Genomic DNA, 15,214 nt, shown 5'->3' on the forward strand with positions numbered 1-15,214 from the left:
TACTCCTCCGAAAACAGGTATTATAACGTAAAAATGTCAATTGATACAAAATAATAGCAACATTTTTGTAACATAACTGCAAAAAAAATTAAGAGAATAAAATAAGTGTTCAGGAGTTCAGTTTGGTGTGTTCAAGTAAGATACAGTTTATAATAAATCAACAATACACTGAAATGAAAATACCGCTGAATTCATTAAAATGTATGTCTGTAAATTAGCATTTTACTGTGAAGTGCATTGTTGTTTCTCCATTCAGATTTCTGATTGAGACTAGGTCTGCATTCACGTATGGAGACCGATTCAGTAACCTGTCTAAGTGTTGCATCATAAGAAAAGTAGCTTTCATTTCTCGTTAACATATTCCAGTATTCACTGAATTGCTCGTTAATATTTGAGCAGTCTAGAGTCATTACCACGCTGGGCAAAATGCTTAGCGGCATTCTGCCCGTCTTTCCATTCTGGGTTCAATTTCTGCTGAGGTTAACTTTGCCATTCATCCTTTTGAGATTGATAAAATAAGTACCAGTTGAATCCAGGAGTCGATCTAATTGACTTATCCTCTCTCCCAAAACCAGCAAAGCTGTGTTAATCGTCAAGGTAGAACACATACACAGAACATTGAGCAGTCATGGCTAGAAGCTAAAATTCATCTCCTCAAAAAAAATGATTGGTGTTCCATTGCAAACATTTCAATTTCATTTAGATTTCATTTGTTGGAAGATTTTAAGATCAAATGAGCAAAATCTCTTTATTGCATTTAAAATTGATATCCGTGCTGTTTCAAATAGTCACAGTATTCATGTTTCTAGTATGAAATAGAAATCAATAACAAATGTTTAACTCACTCCTCTAATTATAATTGTAAATTTATAACACAATTTTGAATGTAGATCACAAGCTAATCAGCCATTATTGTTTTGTTGTCTTACAATTGCAGTCACACACAAAATGACAGCTTCCAAATCCTGCTTTCTAACTGGGTAAAAATTATCAAAGTTTGAACTACTGTAACTTTTTTTTATTTTTCAATTTCTGGAACAAGTAAATTAGACCTTGAGATTCAGTGTGACAAACTACATCAATACACCAAATTTGAAAATTTTCACTTAATTTTAAAATTTCAAAATGTGCAGCCAAACAAAAAAGATCCTTTCTTGTTTTTATGTTTTTCTTTTTTGTTTCAATCATTAGACTGTGGCCATGCTGGGGCACCACCTTGAAGAATTTTAGTCGAACAAATCAAGCCTAGTACTTGTTGCTGTTTTTTCGTAAAGCCTGGTACTTATTCTATTGGTCTCTTTTGCCCAACCACTAAGTTGCGAAGACATAAACACACCAACACCAGTTGTCAAATGGTGACGGGGGAACAAACACACACACACACATATGTACAATGAGCTTCTTTCAGTTTCCATCAACTAAATCCATTCACAAGGCTTTGGTCAGCCTGTAGCTATAGTAGAAGACACTTTCCCAAGATGCCACACAGTGGGACTGAACCCGGAACCATGTGATTGGAAAGCAAACCTCTTACCATGCAACCACGCTTTGTGGTCTTTATGTTCTGAGTTTAAATTCTGTCGAAGTTGACTTTGCCTTTCATCCCTTTCAGGGTCGATAGAATAAGTACCAGCTGAGTACTATGTTTGATGTAATCGATTATCCCCCTCCCCCCAAATTTTTGTTGTAGAAAGAATTTTTAAATGACTCTTCTACAATATAGCTTCTTCAGTTTCAACACACAGTCCCGGAACAAGTCACTTGCTAGACAAGTATAAGTCCAGAATTAAGAACCTACTACTAGATAGGGGACTCTGAAAGGGGTCTCAGAGAGTAGCGTCCCTGCCTTCCTGAGCTAGTTTTCCACCACATTTCTTAAAAATCGTGGTAGAATCCTTGGTCTCAGGACCACTCATATCTAGAAACTGAGGTTGGGGGTAAGCAAGGGCATACTCCCCATAGAAAATCCAGCCCCCAAAAAGCCTCATGATAGCAAAGGAGAATGGACACCAGCCAGCCCAAAGTTTGGGGTGGGCTTCACCTGCCTGCCTCAGTTACTATGGCATTGAGGTAGATCCAACCACCCCCGTTAATGGGGACAAACTCGGATTCAAAACACTGGATGATGATGAATACAAGTAGTTAATCACGATTAGTCAAAAATGGTGTTAAACTAGTCTCTGAAGCCTGTTTGAAAACCCAAGAGATCATCTAATGCAGTGTTTCCCAACCTTTTTTCCCGGCGCCCCACTTTTTCATAGCAAAAGTTTTTACGCCCCACCTTTTCCCATGTCCACTCACATTTACAAGTACATGTGGGCCTACTTACAATTGAAAAAAAATCAAAAATTAAAAAATTGTATTCAAAATACAAAAAAATAGTTTGAGAATTGAAACAACAGGCACTGAAAGTGCATAACACCCAATAAATCGATAAAATTATTACGATTTCTCATGTTTTTAAAAAATGTCAATTTATAAAGAATAAAGAAACACGTTTTTTCAGTTCAATTATCTGACGGTCAGCTCGACTAATTTAGTGAGAACCCTGTGCCTGATGCATACAGCACAAGTTTTTAATTTGAGGAGACAACTTTGTTAATTTCAGTCGTAAATCGCCACGTTTTGTAATCTCAAGCCGGTTTCTCTTGGCTTCGAGCAAATTATCAACTGCACTAAAACCACATTCGACCAAATAAGACGAAGGGAAAGGAATCAGTAGCTCTCTTGCTGATGTAGAAATTTTAGGATATTTTCTTTCAACCTCGTCATATAGCCACATCTTTGTACCTTTCAATTTAAACAAAGTCTTCACTGATTAATCATGTTGTAATTCTGATAACTTTTCTTGGTATTGGATTGTAGCATCAGAAACGTTAATCAGAAGCGGTTGAGTTAACCAAGAAGGAAAATTCATTGCCTTTAAATCGCAAAATCTGTCATTGAAATCCTTTATCAAGATATTTAAATGATCAATAATTACAATGCCAGCATCATTCGTTATTTCACATTTACTCAACCAGTAAAGTTCACTGAAATTCCTTTTGGAAAATTTCTTTTTCCATAATTCGGGAGCTGTAATAAATCCAAAAATCTTTGCTTTTGCATCAATAAGTGTCATGTTTGCACCTTGAAGTTGTTTATTCAAGTTTCCAAGTTTCTCAAATATGTCTGTCAAATAACTGACAAATGCTTTTCCATCCGTTGTTGACAGCAATTTCATTTCACATTTATCACTAAGAAAGTCGTTAATCTGATCAAATAATTCCATGAACCTCTTTAAGCAGTTTCCACTTGATAGCCATCTTACTTCTGTATGAAGCAATAATCGAACATGTTCGGCACTTTGATTTATACAAAACTGCTTAAAAAGACGTTCAGATTTAGAATTTCTTTTAATGCTGTTGACACACTTGATCACACTTTGAAGAATCTTGTTAAGAACAGGGGACAATTTCTTGGCAACCAAGTTTTCTCAGTGTATTACACAATGGACAGTCAACATGTTTGGATTTTCATCCTTCATCATTTTTAAGCATCCCGTATTCTTGCCCATCATGGCAGGTGCACCGTCTGCCGCACATGCCAGTAAGTTTTCCTTTGGTATTTTGTTTGCATCCAAATAATGTTTGATTTTGATGTAAATATCATTTGCAGTTGTGGTGGTTTCAAACGATTCGCAGAACAGCATCTCTTCCTGAAACTCCTCGTGGTCAATATACCTCACATAAGTCAATAACAGAGCCTCACTGTCCCGGATTGTGGATTCGTCCATTTGTAATGAAAACTTACGCAATTTTAATTTCTCAATGAGCTGGCTTTCAACATCTTGCCCCATTTCATCTATTCTGTTCGAGACAGTGTTATTACTGAGTGGCATAGTCCTGATATCTCCATCATCTTTTTGTAATACAGTTTTTAAGAATATTGAGATAGCAGGTTTAATCAGTTGCTCTCCAATAGTGTGATTCTTTCCATGTTTTGCTATATAAGCAAGGAGATTTCGTAGCTGGCTTCAAGGGCACGAGTATGAGGCGCTTGTTTTGCATGAAATAGTGAAGTGAGTTTTGTTCGGTTTTTAAATTTTTCTTTCAATGATTTGAAGTATTCCAAATCTAAATTAGAATTATTAGGATGTCTTACCTTTAAGTGCGCTTCCAGCCTACCTGCCTTCATTGACTCATTGCTCATCGTCTGATTACATAATAAGCAAAACGGTTTACGCTCATCATGCTCATCAGGAATGAATCCAAACTTCAAAAACTCCACCGCGTATTGACGAGTCTTCTTCTTGTTTGGTTTGCTCATTTTCAATAGGGCTAACAAAAGACTAATTGAGGCAAACTAATTGAGGCAATTGATTGGCTTATCTGAATAGTAAGTTTATTGCTCAGTGCGGGATCTTCTTTGTCTCGCTGGGGTGCGAGAGTTTCCGATGTGGAGGCTTCAAAGGAAAGACGGAATCTAAGGTTGTGCCCACGATGACCGCTCGTCATGTACAAATATTTTCACAGCCCACGTCTATGCCCTGCGCCCCACCTGAATTTTCTCAGGCCCCACCAGTGGGGCGTACGCCCCACCTTGGGAATCACTGATCTAATGTAAAAAAAAAAGTTTAATGTATGTGTGTGTGTAGCAGAACTATTTGGTAGAATCTTAAACATTAACTTATTGCCTAAGAATTGAACCTGGATTGCTGTTTTCGACAGATCACTACTTTGTTAGAGATTGATGATGTCAATAAATAAATTACCAGTGAAATCTCTTGTAGAAATTACTGTATCAACATGAACACAATCTGCTCAATAATTCATGACATCAGCAAAGAACTGACCACTTGAATCTCTGGTAGAAGCAGGATATCATTAGCAGTTTATTTTGGGTGTCCTTTTCTCGTGGTAGAACCTTTAACTATAAATAGAACTGTCAGTGGTAGCTCACATCTTAAGCCAGTCAGCTGCTAGAACAGACGCCACTCAAAACTACTGTTTATCTCAACATGCAACACCCTCACAAAATGTTGAGTTATTTAACTTGGCATAAGCATTTTCTTTTTGTTGTTGGTCATAATGACAATTCATTGTTTTGTTCAATGACAAATATTTTTGTATTTAAAATTTTACACGGACTTCTTGTTCTTGCATTCATATCTCAACTCAAACAAATCATTACACTGGCGACAACCGAATCAGAAATATTCTTATCATTACACACACACACACACATTAAAGGTTTGGTAGAACAAATAGGAGAAACAAAACTCAATATATGAGTATATATTGGGTCATCCTATAAATAATGCATCATTTATACTTTTATTTTTTAAAATTAAGATAAACAAAGTTCTTTTTTAATCTAAAATATACTCTCCTTCATTTTCTACAATGCTCTTCCATCTATGTAGTAGACATGCAAGGCCCCTCTTCCAAAATTCACTTTTCCACAACAAAAAATACTCCCCCACTACTGTTCTGACCTCGTCTACAGAATTCATATTTTTTGCATCCAAATGATTTTGAAGACTGCGGAATAAATGATAATCAGATGGGGCAATGTCCGGTGGATATGGTGGGTGGGGCATCATTCCTCATTCAAACTGCTCTAGCCTTTGGAATGTCATCCTTGCTATATGTGCCCAAGCATTATCCTGATGGAAGGACACCTTTCGTCTTGAAACCAAATATGGTCGTTTTTCTTCCAGCACTGACTTAAGCCACTAAAATTGCTCACAGTATATCTCCTTTGTTATTGTTTAGTTTGAGTTTAAAAGTTCAAAATGGACTAAACCTCTCCAATCCCACCAAACAGATAACAACACCTTACTTGGGTGAAAACCTTCTTTAGCCTAGAGTGCAGGTGTTTCTCCTTATCCAACCCACTATCTTTGGCACTTGGACATTTTTACATAGAACTTATTTCTCATCACCAGTCACTATTCGATCCAAAAAAAGGTTAATTTGTGAGACATGACAGCAAAGAAGAGCACACATTCACTCCCTGCGCGTGATTAGACTCGGTAAGTTTGAGAAATCCATTGACCCAATTTGCTGACTTTTCTAATGGTACACAGATGTCATTGAATGGTTGAATGACTAAATCCAAGCTTCTCTGCTAGTTCCTCAACAGTTACGATGGGATTTTGTTCCAATAGGGTTTACAAGACATTCTCATCGAGCTCTACAGATCTTCCACAGGACAAGACTCATCTTCTAGGCTGTAGTTTCTGGCTTGGAATTTCTGGAACCACAGTTGACACTGGCTTACACTTATTGTCCAATCCCCATATACTGCATTAATATTCCTCGCACTTTCCATTACGTTGTTGCCTTTATTGAACTCATAAAGCAAAATATGCCGAATATACTCCTTTGTCACTTCCATTTTTTCACTTCCTTTGAAAAAATAACTGTTAAAATCGAACTGCATTCTTCAAAATTTGCACTAAGAATAAATACAAGGAAAAAAAATTACTACCTGCTTTTATAGCAAGTTGATGCAGGTAGTTTATCCCATACCCCTCTGACTTTTAGTTCATGTAATTGAAAATACTAGATTGTTTATGGGATGACCCAATACATTTTTAGCTTTTATTTATATTTTTAAGTCCCATGCACAAAATTCTCAGCTTTTGAGTTACTTTTGCAACTTTTAGCTGATTTAAAATTATAGATAAAAACGTAGAGAGGTGGGGGAGAAGGGAGAAAGATGATATGTAGGTAAGTAAGTAGGTAGGGAGGGAGAGAGGTAGGTTGGTAGGAAGGTAGGTAGGTAGATAGGTAAGTAGGTACATACATACTTACCTATACTCACACATATACACACACATATAATGATCACATGCAAGTGAGTACCACCTGCTTCATTGAGGAGGTCTAATAAGACAGAAACATGTTTGCTTTTTTTCACCAGTTGCTTTAAAGACTAGATCTACTCCCAAACTGCATTTTCAATATTTTTCAGTTTCAATGAGTTAATTATATTGGAGTTACCTCCCTTAGCTACCTTTTATTATGGGTTTAGATTTTAAACAATTCAAGAGGAAGTTCACATGAGTGGGCTGAAAGGTTCTTAGGCTGATTATGAAAGAGTGATGCTAGAGCTGTGAAATATTGCATGCATTAATTTCAACTAATCTTATTAATAACTGCATTGTTTCTTTCCAGGTAAACTTACATCTGACTGTTCAAATAAAACTTCAAAAATAACTAGTAATGACTTCTCTTGAAAGTACTGACATGGTTACTACATTATGGGATGACACTCCAGCTTTATCAACAGTGCAAATGTGGGCTGCTGAATTTAGGAGGGGAACAGAGTCTTGAAGATGATACAAAAGAATGTGTGGGTTAAGACTACACACCTTCATTGGTCAGTTAAAGTTGAGACAGTGTCACGTGACAACCTGCTGGGGCTGCCTGCTGGAGCCTAGCGGCAGGTATTTAAAGGGAAATTTGACTAGACAGTCCGTCACCCGCTGACACTTGTTGCCGCTACATCGAAGAGGCCAGGGAACAGAAGAAAGAAGAGGAAAGAAGACATGCACCCAACACCAGAGCTGAAGACACCTCCAAAAGCGGGGGCGGGGGGGGGACTCCACATCAGAACAGTAGAGGAGTAGGAGCCGAAACCAGACATGGTTCCTCCTGGTGATGTCTTGAGCTAACTGGATCTTATAAAGGAGCTGTTGTGGTAGTAGACCGTGAAACACGGTTGAAATTCCTGGGTGCCTTGAAATTGTCATCACCATGATGATGGATGACAGGCGACTGACAACAAATCAAATAGCCTATGCTATTAGCATATCCCATGAGAGAATAGAGAATATTCTGAATAATGAAGGTAGGTAGGTAGGCAGGCAGGCAGGAAGGAAGGAAGGAAGGAAACCAGACATGCAGGCAGGTTAAGTAGACAGGAAGGTTGGCAAGTAGACAAATGAACTTCATAAAAATCTAGTTGAATGATACTACAATGAGTATCCCCAAAAGGACAAATGTTCCTTTCAAGCTTGTCAAGAGATTGTAAGGTGATAGAATTATCAAAACACAAAGGTGAAGTGGAACCTAATTCACAACTCAGTAGTCCTGATAATGAATAATTATAAATCATCTAGAATAATGAGGATATTCACTTCAAGGAGCATAAAGAACAGCATCAAGAAAGATATTAGGAAACAAGAAAAAAAAAACAGGTGAAGGTGAAAGAAAAGTTAGTTAAATAATGAAATATATTAATGGGGGAAGAGATGGAAGAGAGGTAAAGGCAGAAAAATGGATGGAAAGCTGTGGAAAAAATGTCAATGAATAGATAGATAGATAGATAGATAGATAGATAGATAGATAGATAGATAGATAGATAGATAGATAGATAGATAGATAGATGGATGGATGGATGGATGGATGGATAGATGAATAGACAGACAGACAGACAGACAGACAGACAGATAGATAGATAGATAGATAGATAGATAGATAGATAGATAGATAGATAGATAGATAGATAGATAGATAGATAGATAGATAGATAGACAGATAGATGAGGAAAATGAATAATAAAAATAAAGAAAGGTATAAAGAGTAGATAGCAAGAGAGAAGAAAGACACTATTTCAAGTAATGCCATCCTTTCACAGCATTTAGGAAGAAGGCGGTTCTGCAATATCCATATAGATTGGATGATAACTTGAGAAATAAATTACAAATATACACTACCTATGCTGTCAGAGCTGTCACCATCATCTCACTGAGTTTTATTTGCTGCACAACACTTCTGTTATAAATGTACAAATTGCAAAGAAAGAGGTTGGACCACTTTTTGAAGCAGACGATGGAGGAAAAGAACTGAATGGAAGGTTGGCAAATAGGAAAAAGTTATCCATTAGAATAGCATGTGTATCTGATGGTGGCAGTGGTGGTGCTGGGGGTTGATATATATGTATACGTGTGTGTGTATGCATGTGTGTGTATATATATATATATATATATATATATATATATATATATAATATATATATATATATATATATCCATACCCACACATTTACATATATATCAATTGAACTAGAAGGAAGAAACTAGGAAGGTGGTGGTGATGGTAATAGCAGCAGCAGCAGCAGCAGCAGCAGTAGTAATAGTAGTAGTAGTAGTGGTGGTGGTGGTGGTGGTGGTAGTAGTAGTAGTAGTAGTAGTAGTAGTAGTAATAAATAGACTGAGAAAGAACATAGGAAAAAAACAAATAGCAAACCAAGAAAACTGGGTGTGAAACTGCTTAAGGTATTTTTTTAAAAAGTGTGTTCAAAGAAAAGAGGGGGAGAAACTACTGTGTGAGATAACTAGCAATGCAGTTTTCAAAAATGAAGTGGGAGGAAGAGGAGAGGAGAAGGATGTGGTAGTGATTTTACCCTTTCTTTTAATACTGTAAAAATGTGCAGTATTAAATGAAGAAGGAAGATATCAAATATAGGGTATTGCTCCCACATCTGGGTTGGTGCTGCTGTTGCACATAGAGATTCTGGACTGCATTCAGAGAAGGGCCACTTGACTGATTGGCATTCAGTCACCAACAGACACACTCCAGCTTCAGGCCCACAAGGATATTGTCCTCTCTCTCAGTAATTTCTTTTGCTACTATAATGGCCTCTAGTCCTCAGATCTGGCTTTCAAATTGAATAAAAAGTATTTTCACTTTCACTTGATCTTACTTATGCTTGAATTAGCTATACATCATTTATACAATTTAATAAGAAATTATATAACTAATGTTGAATTGTAATCCATATCAACATGCATTGGACACCAAACTGCTATAGATGTAAAGGAAAGAAAATTTACTTTATGCATGGAAGGTAATTTTTCAAGAGAAAGATAAAAGTATTTTATTGCACAGAAAATGCCTTCATTAAGAACAGTTCTGAGCCATTAACAGCATAATCCCAGAAAACTGGACAAACATTTCTATTCTCAGCAAGGTATTTCAATTGAGACAAATTTGAAATGCATGTGAGACCCAAGTTACTTACATGAAAAAGTTGAAGTGATTTCAACCACAGTATATCCACTAGGTATCTGATGGCAAATGCAATGTATGTAAGTGATATTGCAGTCCCCAAATGCAGTCAGTCTACCAGTAGAGTATCTTATTGCTTCAGCACCAGTTAAAATTGAGTGGTCAAGATGGACGATGACTGGATTCTTAGCCCAAGGTAAAAAAAAAAAAAATCAGTGCACAAACTGAAATTAAGTTATAAGAGCTGCATCAAGAATATGCTAAAGAAGGTCAAAGTCTTGGAAAATGTATGGGAAACCTGGCCCTAGATTCTTCTTCATGAAAGAAAACAGTGTATGATGGAAGAATGAAATTTGAACAAAATTGTATCAAACATGAACAGCTCAACAGAGATGTTCATAAGGGTTGTAGTGTAAATACATAAGGTGGGGTGGGGCACAACGAGTAATATTTATTGCATTTTTAACTTATAGGAAAAATATGTTTCACAAATTCACTTACAAAAACTATATCAGCTAGGCAAATTACTTTCCCTGAATGCATTAAAAACACAATAACTTATTCGCTATTTCAGACAATTATCTCCATTCTCTTTGAGTATACAAAAGACATTTAGGTAGGATGAAGGAAGGTAAATTTGTTTCTTCACTTTGAAACCTCTCAACTTCAACAACAACTATGCTGACCAATTTTTACTCCCAAAGATGATGTAACAATACAAAATCATCATCATTTAACGTTCGTTTTCCGCGCTAGCACGGGTTGGACAGTTCGACCAGGGTCTGGGAAGCCAGGGGCTGCACCAGGCTCCAGTCTGATCTGGCAGTGTTTCTACAGCTGGATGCCCTTCCTAACGCCAACCACTCCGCGAGTATAGTGGGTGCCTTTTACGTGCCACCTGCACAGGTGCCAGGGGAGTCTGGCATCGGCCATGATCAGTTGGTGCTTTTAACGTGCCACGACGCAATATTTGCAATAGTAATAATTACAAACAGATAAGGAAAATGTGATAAGGAAATAAAAAATTACTCAGTCAGTTTTTCAGCCACGTCCATTGACTGCTAATTGACTTATCCAATTCTGCAAGGTTATCAGCATGGAACCAGTCATTAACATAAGTCAGCTATTATGAGACTATATTAGTGTATAATTTTTTGTTTGTTTGTTTGTTTGTATGTATGTATGTATGTCTGTCTGCCTGTCTGTCTGTCTGTCTGTCTGTATGTATGTATGTAAGTATGTATGTATGTATGTTTGTATGAATATTGAAGCCCATGGTGGGTTGTGCCTGAATTCTGAAAGGTATAGCCTTATAATACACTAGACCATGCTGATTCTGCCTGAGAATAATGTTAAGTGAATATGTTTGTGAAATACTCAGCCACTTACACTTTAATGCAGGAACAGGTAATTCGGTTACGTGAATAAATGAAGCCTCATCGTCAAACTCTGGAGATACTATACATACATAAATACACACACACACACACATATTCATACAAGAAGTTTGTTTCTCAACCACATGGACCCATAAATTTTTTTTTAATATTAGACATGGTGGAAAATTGGTTTTCTACCATGTTTTATAATAATAATGATGAGAAAGTCATAAAAATTAAGAATTTCTATTTAAAAAACTTCATTACTGTGTTATGTATATTCATGTCCCAAGGTTAGGCAAATTTCATAGAATAAGGCAACGTAGGCCTTAAGGTTAGGCAAATTGCAATATGTAATTAGAGTTTAGGTTTAGGGTTAAGGTTTTAGGGTGGAATAATATTGCACAAGTTTAAAATTAATATTCTTATCTATCTGTTTGGCTTGTAAAGTTCACCAGTATTCTGCATGAATGCTTCGAACAGATCTACCCCCTTGTGCACATACTTCCACATATATTCACACAGATGGTTGGTGAGGTTTGTATGTGCGTCTCACTCATTTGGCAATTGATCTGCTGGAAACTAGAAGCTTCAAGACTATCGTATAATTGGTTCCAGTGTGGCCCTATCCCACTTATTATTTGGCAATGCAGCAAGAAAAGTTTCCCAGGTTTCATGACATACACCTCTAAACACCAACTGTCCTTCCGCAAATCTCCTGAGATTGTACTTTGTTTTGTCGAATTTCGATTTGTCGATTTCAGCTATAAATCCAGGGCCTCCAATGGGTTGGTCCATGTGCAGTTTTGTCTCCACTGACCACTGACAGACTTCACGACAGTATGAAAAATAATCTGATATGGTTTCTGTGGATGTTGTTAACACGTCATTATCAGAGTCACTGTCCGCTGATGCAGTTTGCTTATACAGCAACTTATGAATAAAATAGTAAACCAATAGCAAACTCTTTCGATGAGACAAATTGCTATGTCTAAACCAAGTTCCTTTACGAAGTGGTATTTGGTTCTTCACTTTCTCCTTACAAGTTCTCTTGTTGCACTGAAATCTGCGCTCTGCATGAGATCTTCCGGCATGCTTCACTTTGTAGATTTTGTTCAGCTTAATTTTACAAGATGGGCAACACATTTGTTTGGTAACGATTTCAAGTTCCTAGCAATGATTAACTGTTGACTCTTCATCAGATATTTTGAGGGAAAGTCTATACAGGTTTATGCCATGCTTTTTCTCTTGTCTCCGCAATGTTGTCAAAGCCATAGACATAGAGGGTTGCTCATAATCTGATATCTTGGAGCGAACTGAGAACGCACATGTTGATGGCATGCATATTTATATTTTATGAGAGAAGTAGTCTGCTGCCATCTACAGCCTGTACTGTGCAAAATAGTATTCTAACATATTTCAATCATTAAAAACACAATTTTATGGTGGGGTACAAAAGGAAGTCTTTCCTTTAGGTTCAACCCTACTGTATGGCACAGTGAGCAAGTGCCTTCTACTACAGGGCTGGTCTGACCAAAGTTTCGTGAGTGAATTTGGTACATGGAAACTAAAAGAAGCCTATCAGACAGACACACACACACACATACAGAAAGAGAGAAAGAAAAGAATCTGTGTGCATGCTTGTGTTTGTGTTTGTTCTCAACCGTCTAGACACACACACACACTGCTTCACAACCAGTGTCTATTCATTTACGTAACTGGGTGATTCGGCATTAGATAGATATTGATAAAATAAGTAACATGCTTTAAAAAAAATGTACTGCAGTCGATTTGTTCAACTAAACACTTTAAGGTGGTATCCTTGTATGACTGCAGTCCAATGACTGAAACAAGTGTAATATAATATACTATGATATAACACACACACAGAATTGATTTTATGTTTGAAATATGACTTTTCCCTTTTTGTTCCTTTTCAGAACCAAACTCCTTTGTTCATCTCAAGTGTATCATGCCTCCTTGGCACTGTCTGTATGACGCTATGGCAAGTAATTCTTATCAAACAACTTTTTTTTCCTTTATCACTTATTCAAGAGGTTAGAGATCTATGTTGCTGATCTTGTCTGGGCAGAAGATATGGAAGATTTATCTAAGCTAAAACAGCTATTTATGAAAGCCTGCATCCTCCTAAATGTGGGCTTCTTGCGCTTCAATACCCTGCTATAAAGTAGAACTTTCTTTACGTTTAAGTTAAACAGTCCGAATTTTGTGGGTAAAGTCTGGAGCTCCAGATGGTCTTTAACGGAGGAAAGCTGGGTTGCTTTTCTTAATTCTAATAATTGGCAATGTTGCAGCTCATGTATGCAAAGGCTTCCACTTCTTCAAATGCTGCACTGTCCAGTTTAATGGTCCTGTGTTTATCTTCCACGAGTTTTATCTTTCCTCGGGGAATATGTAACCCAAGTTATCTCCAATATAGCCATCTTCTTCTGAATCTTTTGATGACTAAAATAACAATGCTTGGTCGTCAACAAATCCAGGTCCTCCGGTTGCGTTATAGATGTCCCCGCCGTCTTTTCTTGTGTAACACTACTCCTCCAAATTCTTCTTTTAGTCAAGCGTTTATTGTAATAATTTGATGTTGCAGGCAAAACAAAAGGCAATTTTGATCTCAGAACAGAAACATCTAAAAATATTGTAAAGCATTCTGTTTGCCAATCTCAGGAATTTGTATTAATATTCTTTCTACTACATGCACAAGGCTTAAATTTTGGGAGGAGGTGACCAGTCCGATTACATCGACCTCAATGCTCATATGGTACTTATTTTATTGACCTGGAACGAATAAAATGCTAAGTCGACCTCGGCGGTATTTGAAATTGGAACATAAAGCTGGAAGAAATTGGAACATAAAGCTGGAAGAAATCTGGTGTGTAAAAGATTCTACCAGCCAGCTGTCTTGGAATTTCTATTGATACAGATATCAGTTGTAAATTGGGACATAGAGTAATGATGGAAAGAGAGTTAAGTGAAATATGACGAAAAAGAGAGGACGAAAAGCAACGATACAAGAAAGAGAAGGGCAAGTGGCGACGTTAAGTTGTGAAAGAAGAGAAAGAAATGAATTGAAAAAGAGAGAAGAGGAAAACAGGGGTGCATATGAAAAGAGGGACATCTTTAGATGCATAAGAGAGGAGAAAGAAAAGAAATGACGAGAGATCAGAGATGTGTAAGAAAAGGGCGAAGAGCAAAGATGTGTACAATGAGGAGAGGTGATGCTAAAGAAGAGATGCAAATGGAGAAAAAAGACGTGGGGAAGCAAATAAATAATTAAATGAAAATGTTTAAAAAGAGAGGCAAAAGTAGAGATGTGAAAAAGTGCGATGAAGAAGAAGCATAGAAGCAAAAGGGTGAGAGAAAGGGATGGAGGGAGGAAGATGCGGAAAGGTAGAAGAAGAAGAAGAAGAAGAAGAAGAAGAAGGTGAGGTGGAGATAACCGAAAGAAAAACCGAATGAAGCGCAGCGACGCAAAGAACAAAAAAAAGCGGGGAGGAGCAGAAATACAAAAGATGGGACGATGTAGAAATACGAATGGATAGGAGTGAGGTGTGAATAGATTGGAAGCAATGAAGACAAACAATAAATGTGTGAAAAAGAGAGTGAGGCGGGAGGAGAAAAGACATTGCATTTAACGTTTACAATTCAGTATCGATACGTCCAATATCGTCTGGTCATCTTAATTACAATTGTAGACGCCGGCGACGATGCTGATTATAAGGAGAAGGAGGAAGAGGGTGGTTGTAGGTGGTGACTGTCAGTAACAATACATCCATATTTGTAAACTATTCATTCACAGACGACATCTATACATTT

At 37.1% G+C, this 15,214-nt stretch overlaps 1 protein-coding gene across 1 annotated transcript; it reads right to left on the reverse strand.

Annotated features, from left to right (window-relative positions):
- Positions 1-2,818: 2,818 nt before the first annotated feature.
- On the reverse strand, positions 2,819-3,838 carry LOC115209510 (protein ZBED8-like). The gene is made up of 2 exons (XM_036501663.1): positions 3,488-3,838; positions 2,819-3,361 (listed from the first exon to the last, which is right to left on the reverse strand). Exons 1-2 carry the CDS (start codon positions 3,836-3,838, stop codon positions 2,819-2,821), a joined length of 894 nt encoding a protein of 297 aa, XP_036357556.1.
- Positions 3,839-15,214: the final 11,376 nt, after the last annotated feature.

The sequence above is a fragment of the Octopus sinensis genome, linkage group LG3 (genome assembly GCF_006345805.1).
Source record: "Octopus sinensis linkage group LG3, ASM634580v1, whole genome shotgun sequence".
Classification (NCBI taxonomy): domain Eukaryota; kingdom Metazoa; phylum Mollusca; class Cephalopoda; order Octopoda; family Octopodidae; genus Octopus; species Octopus sinensis.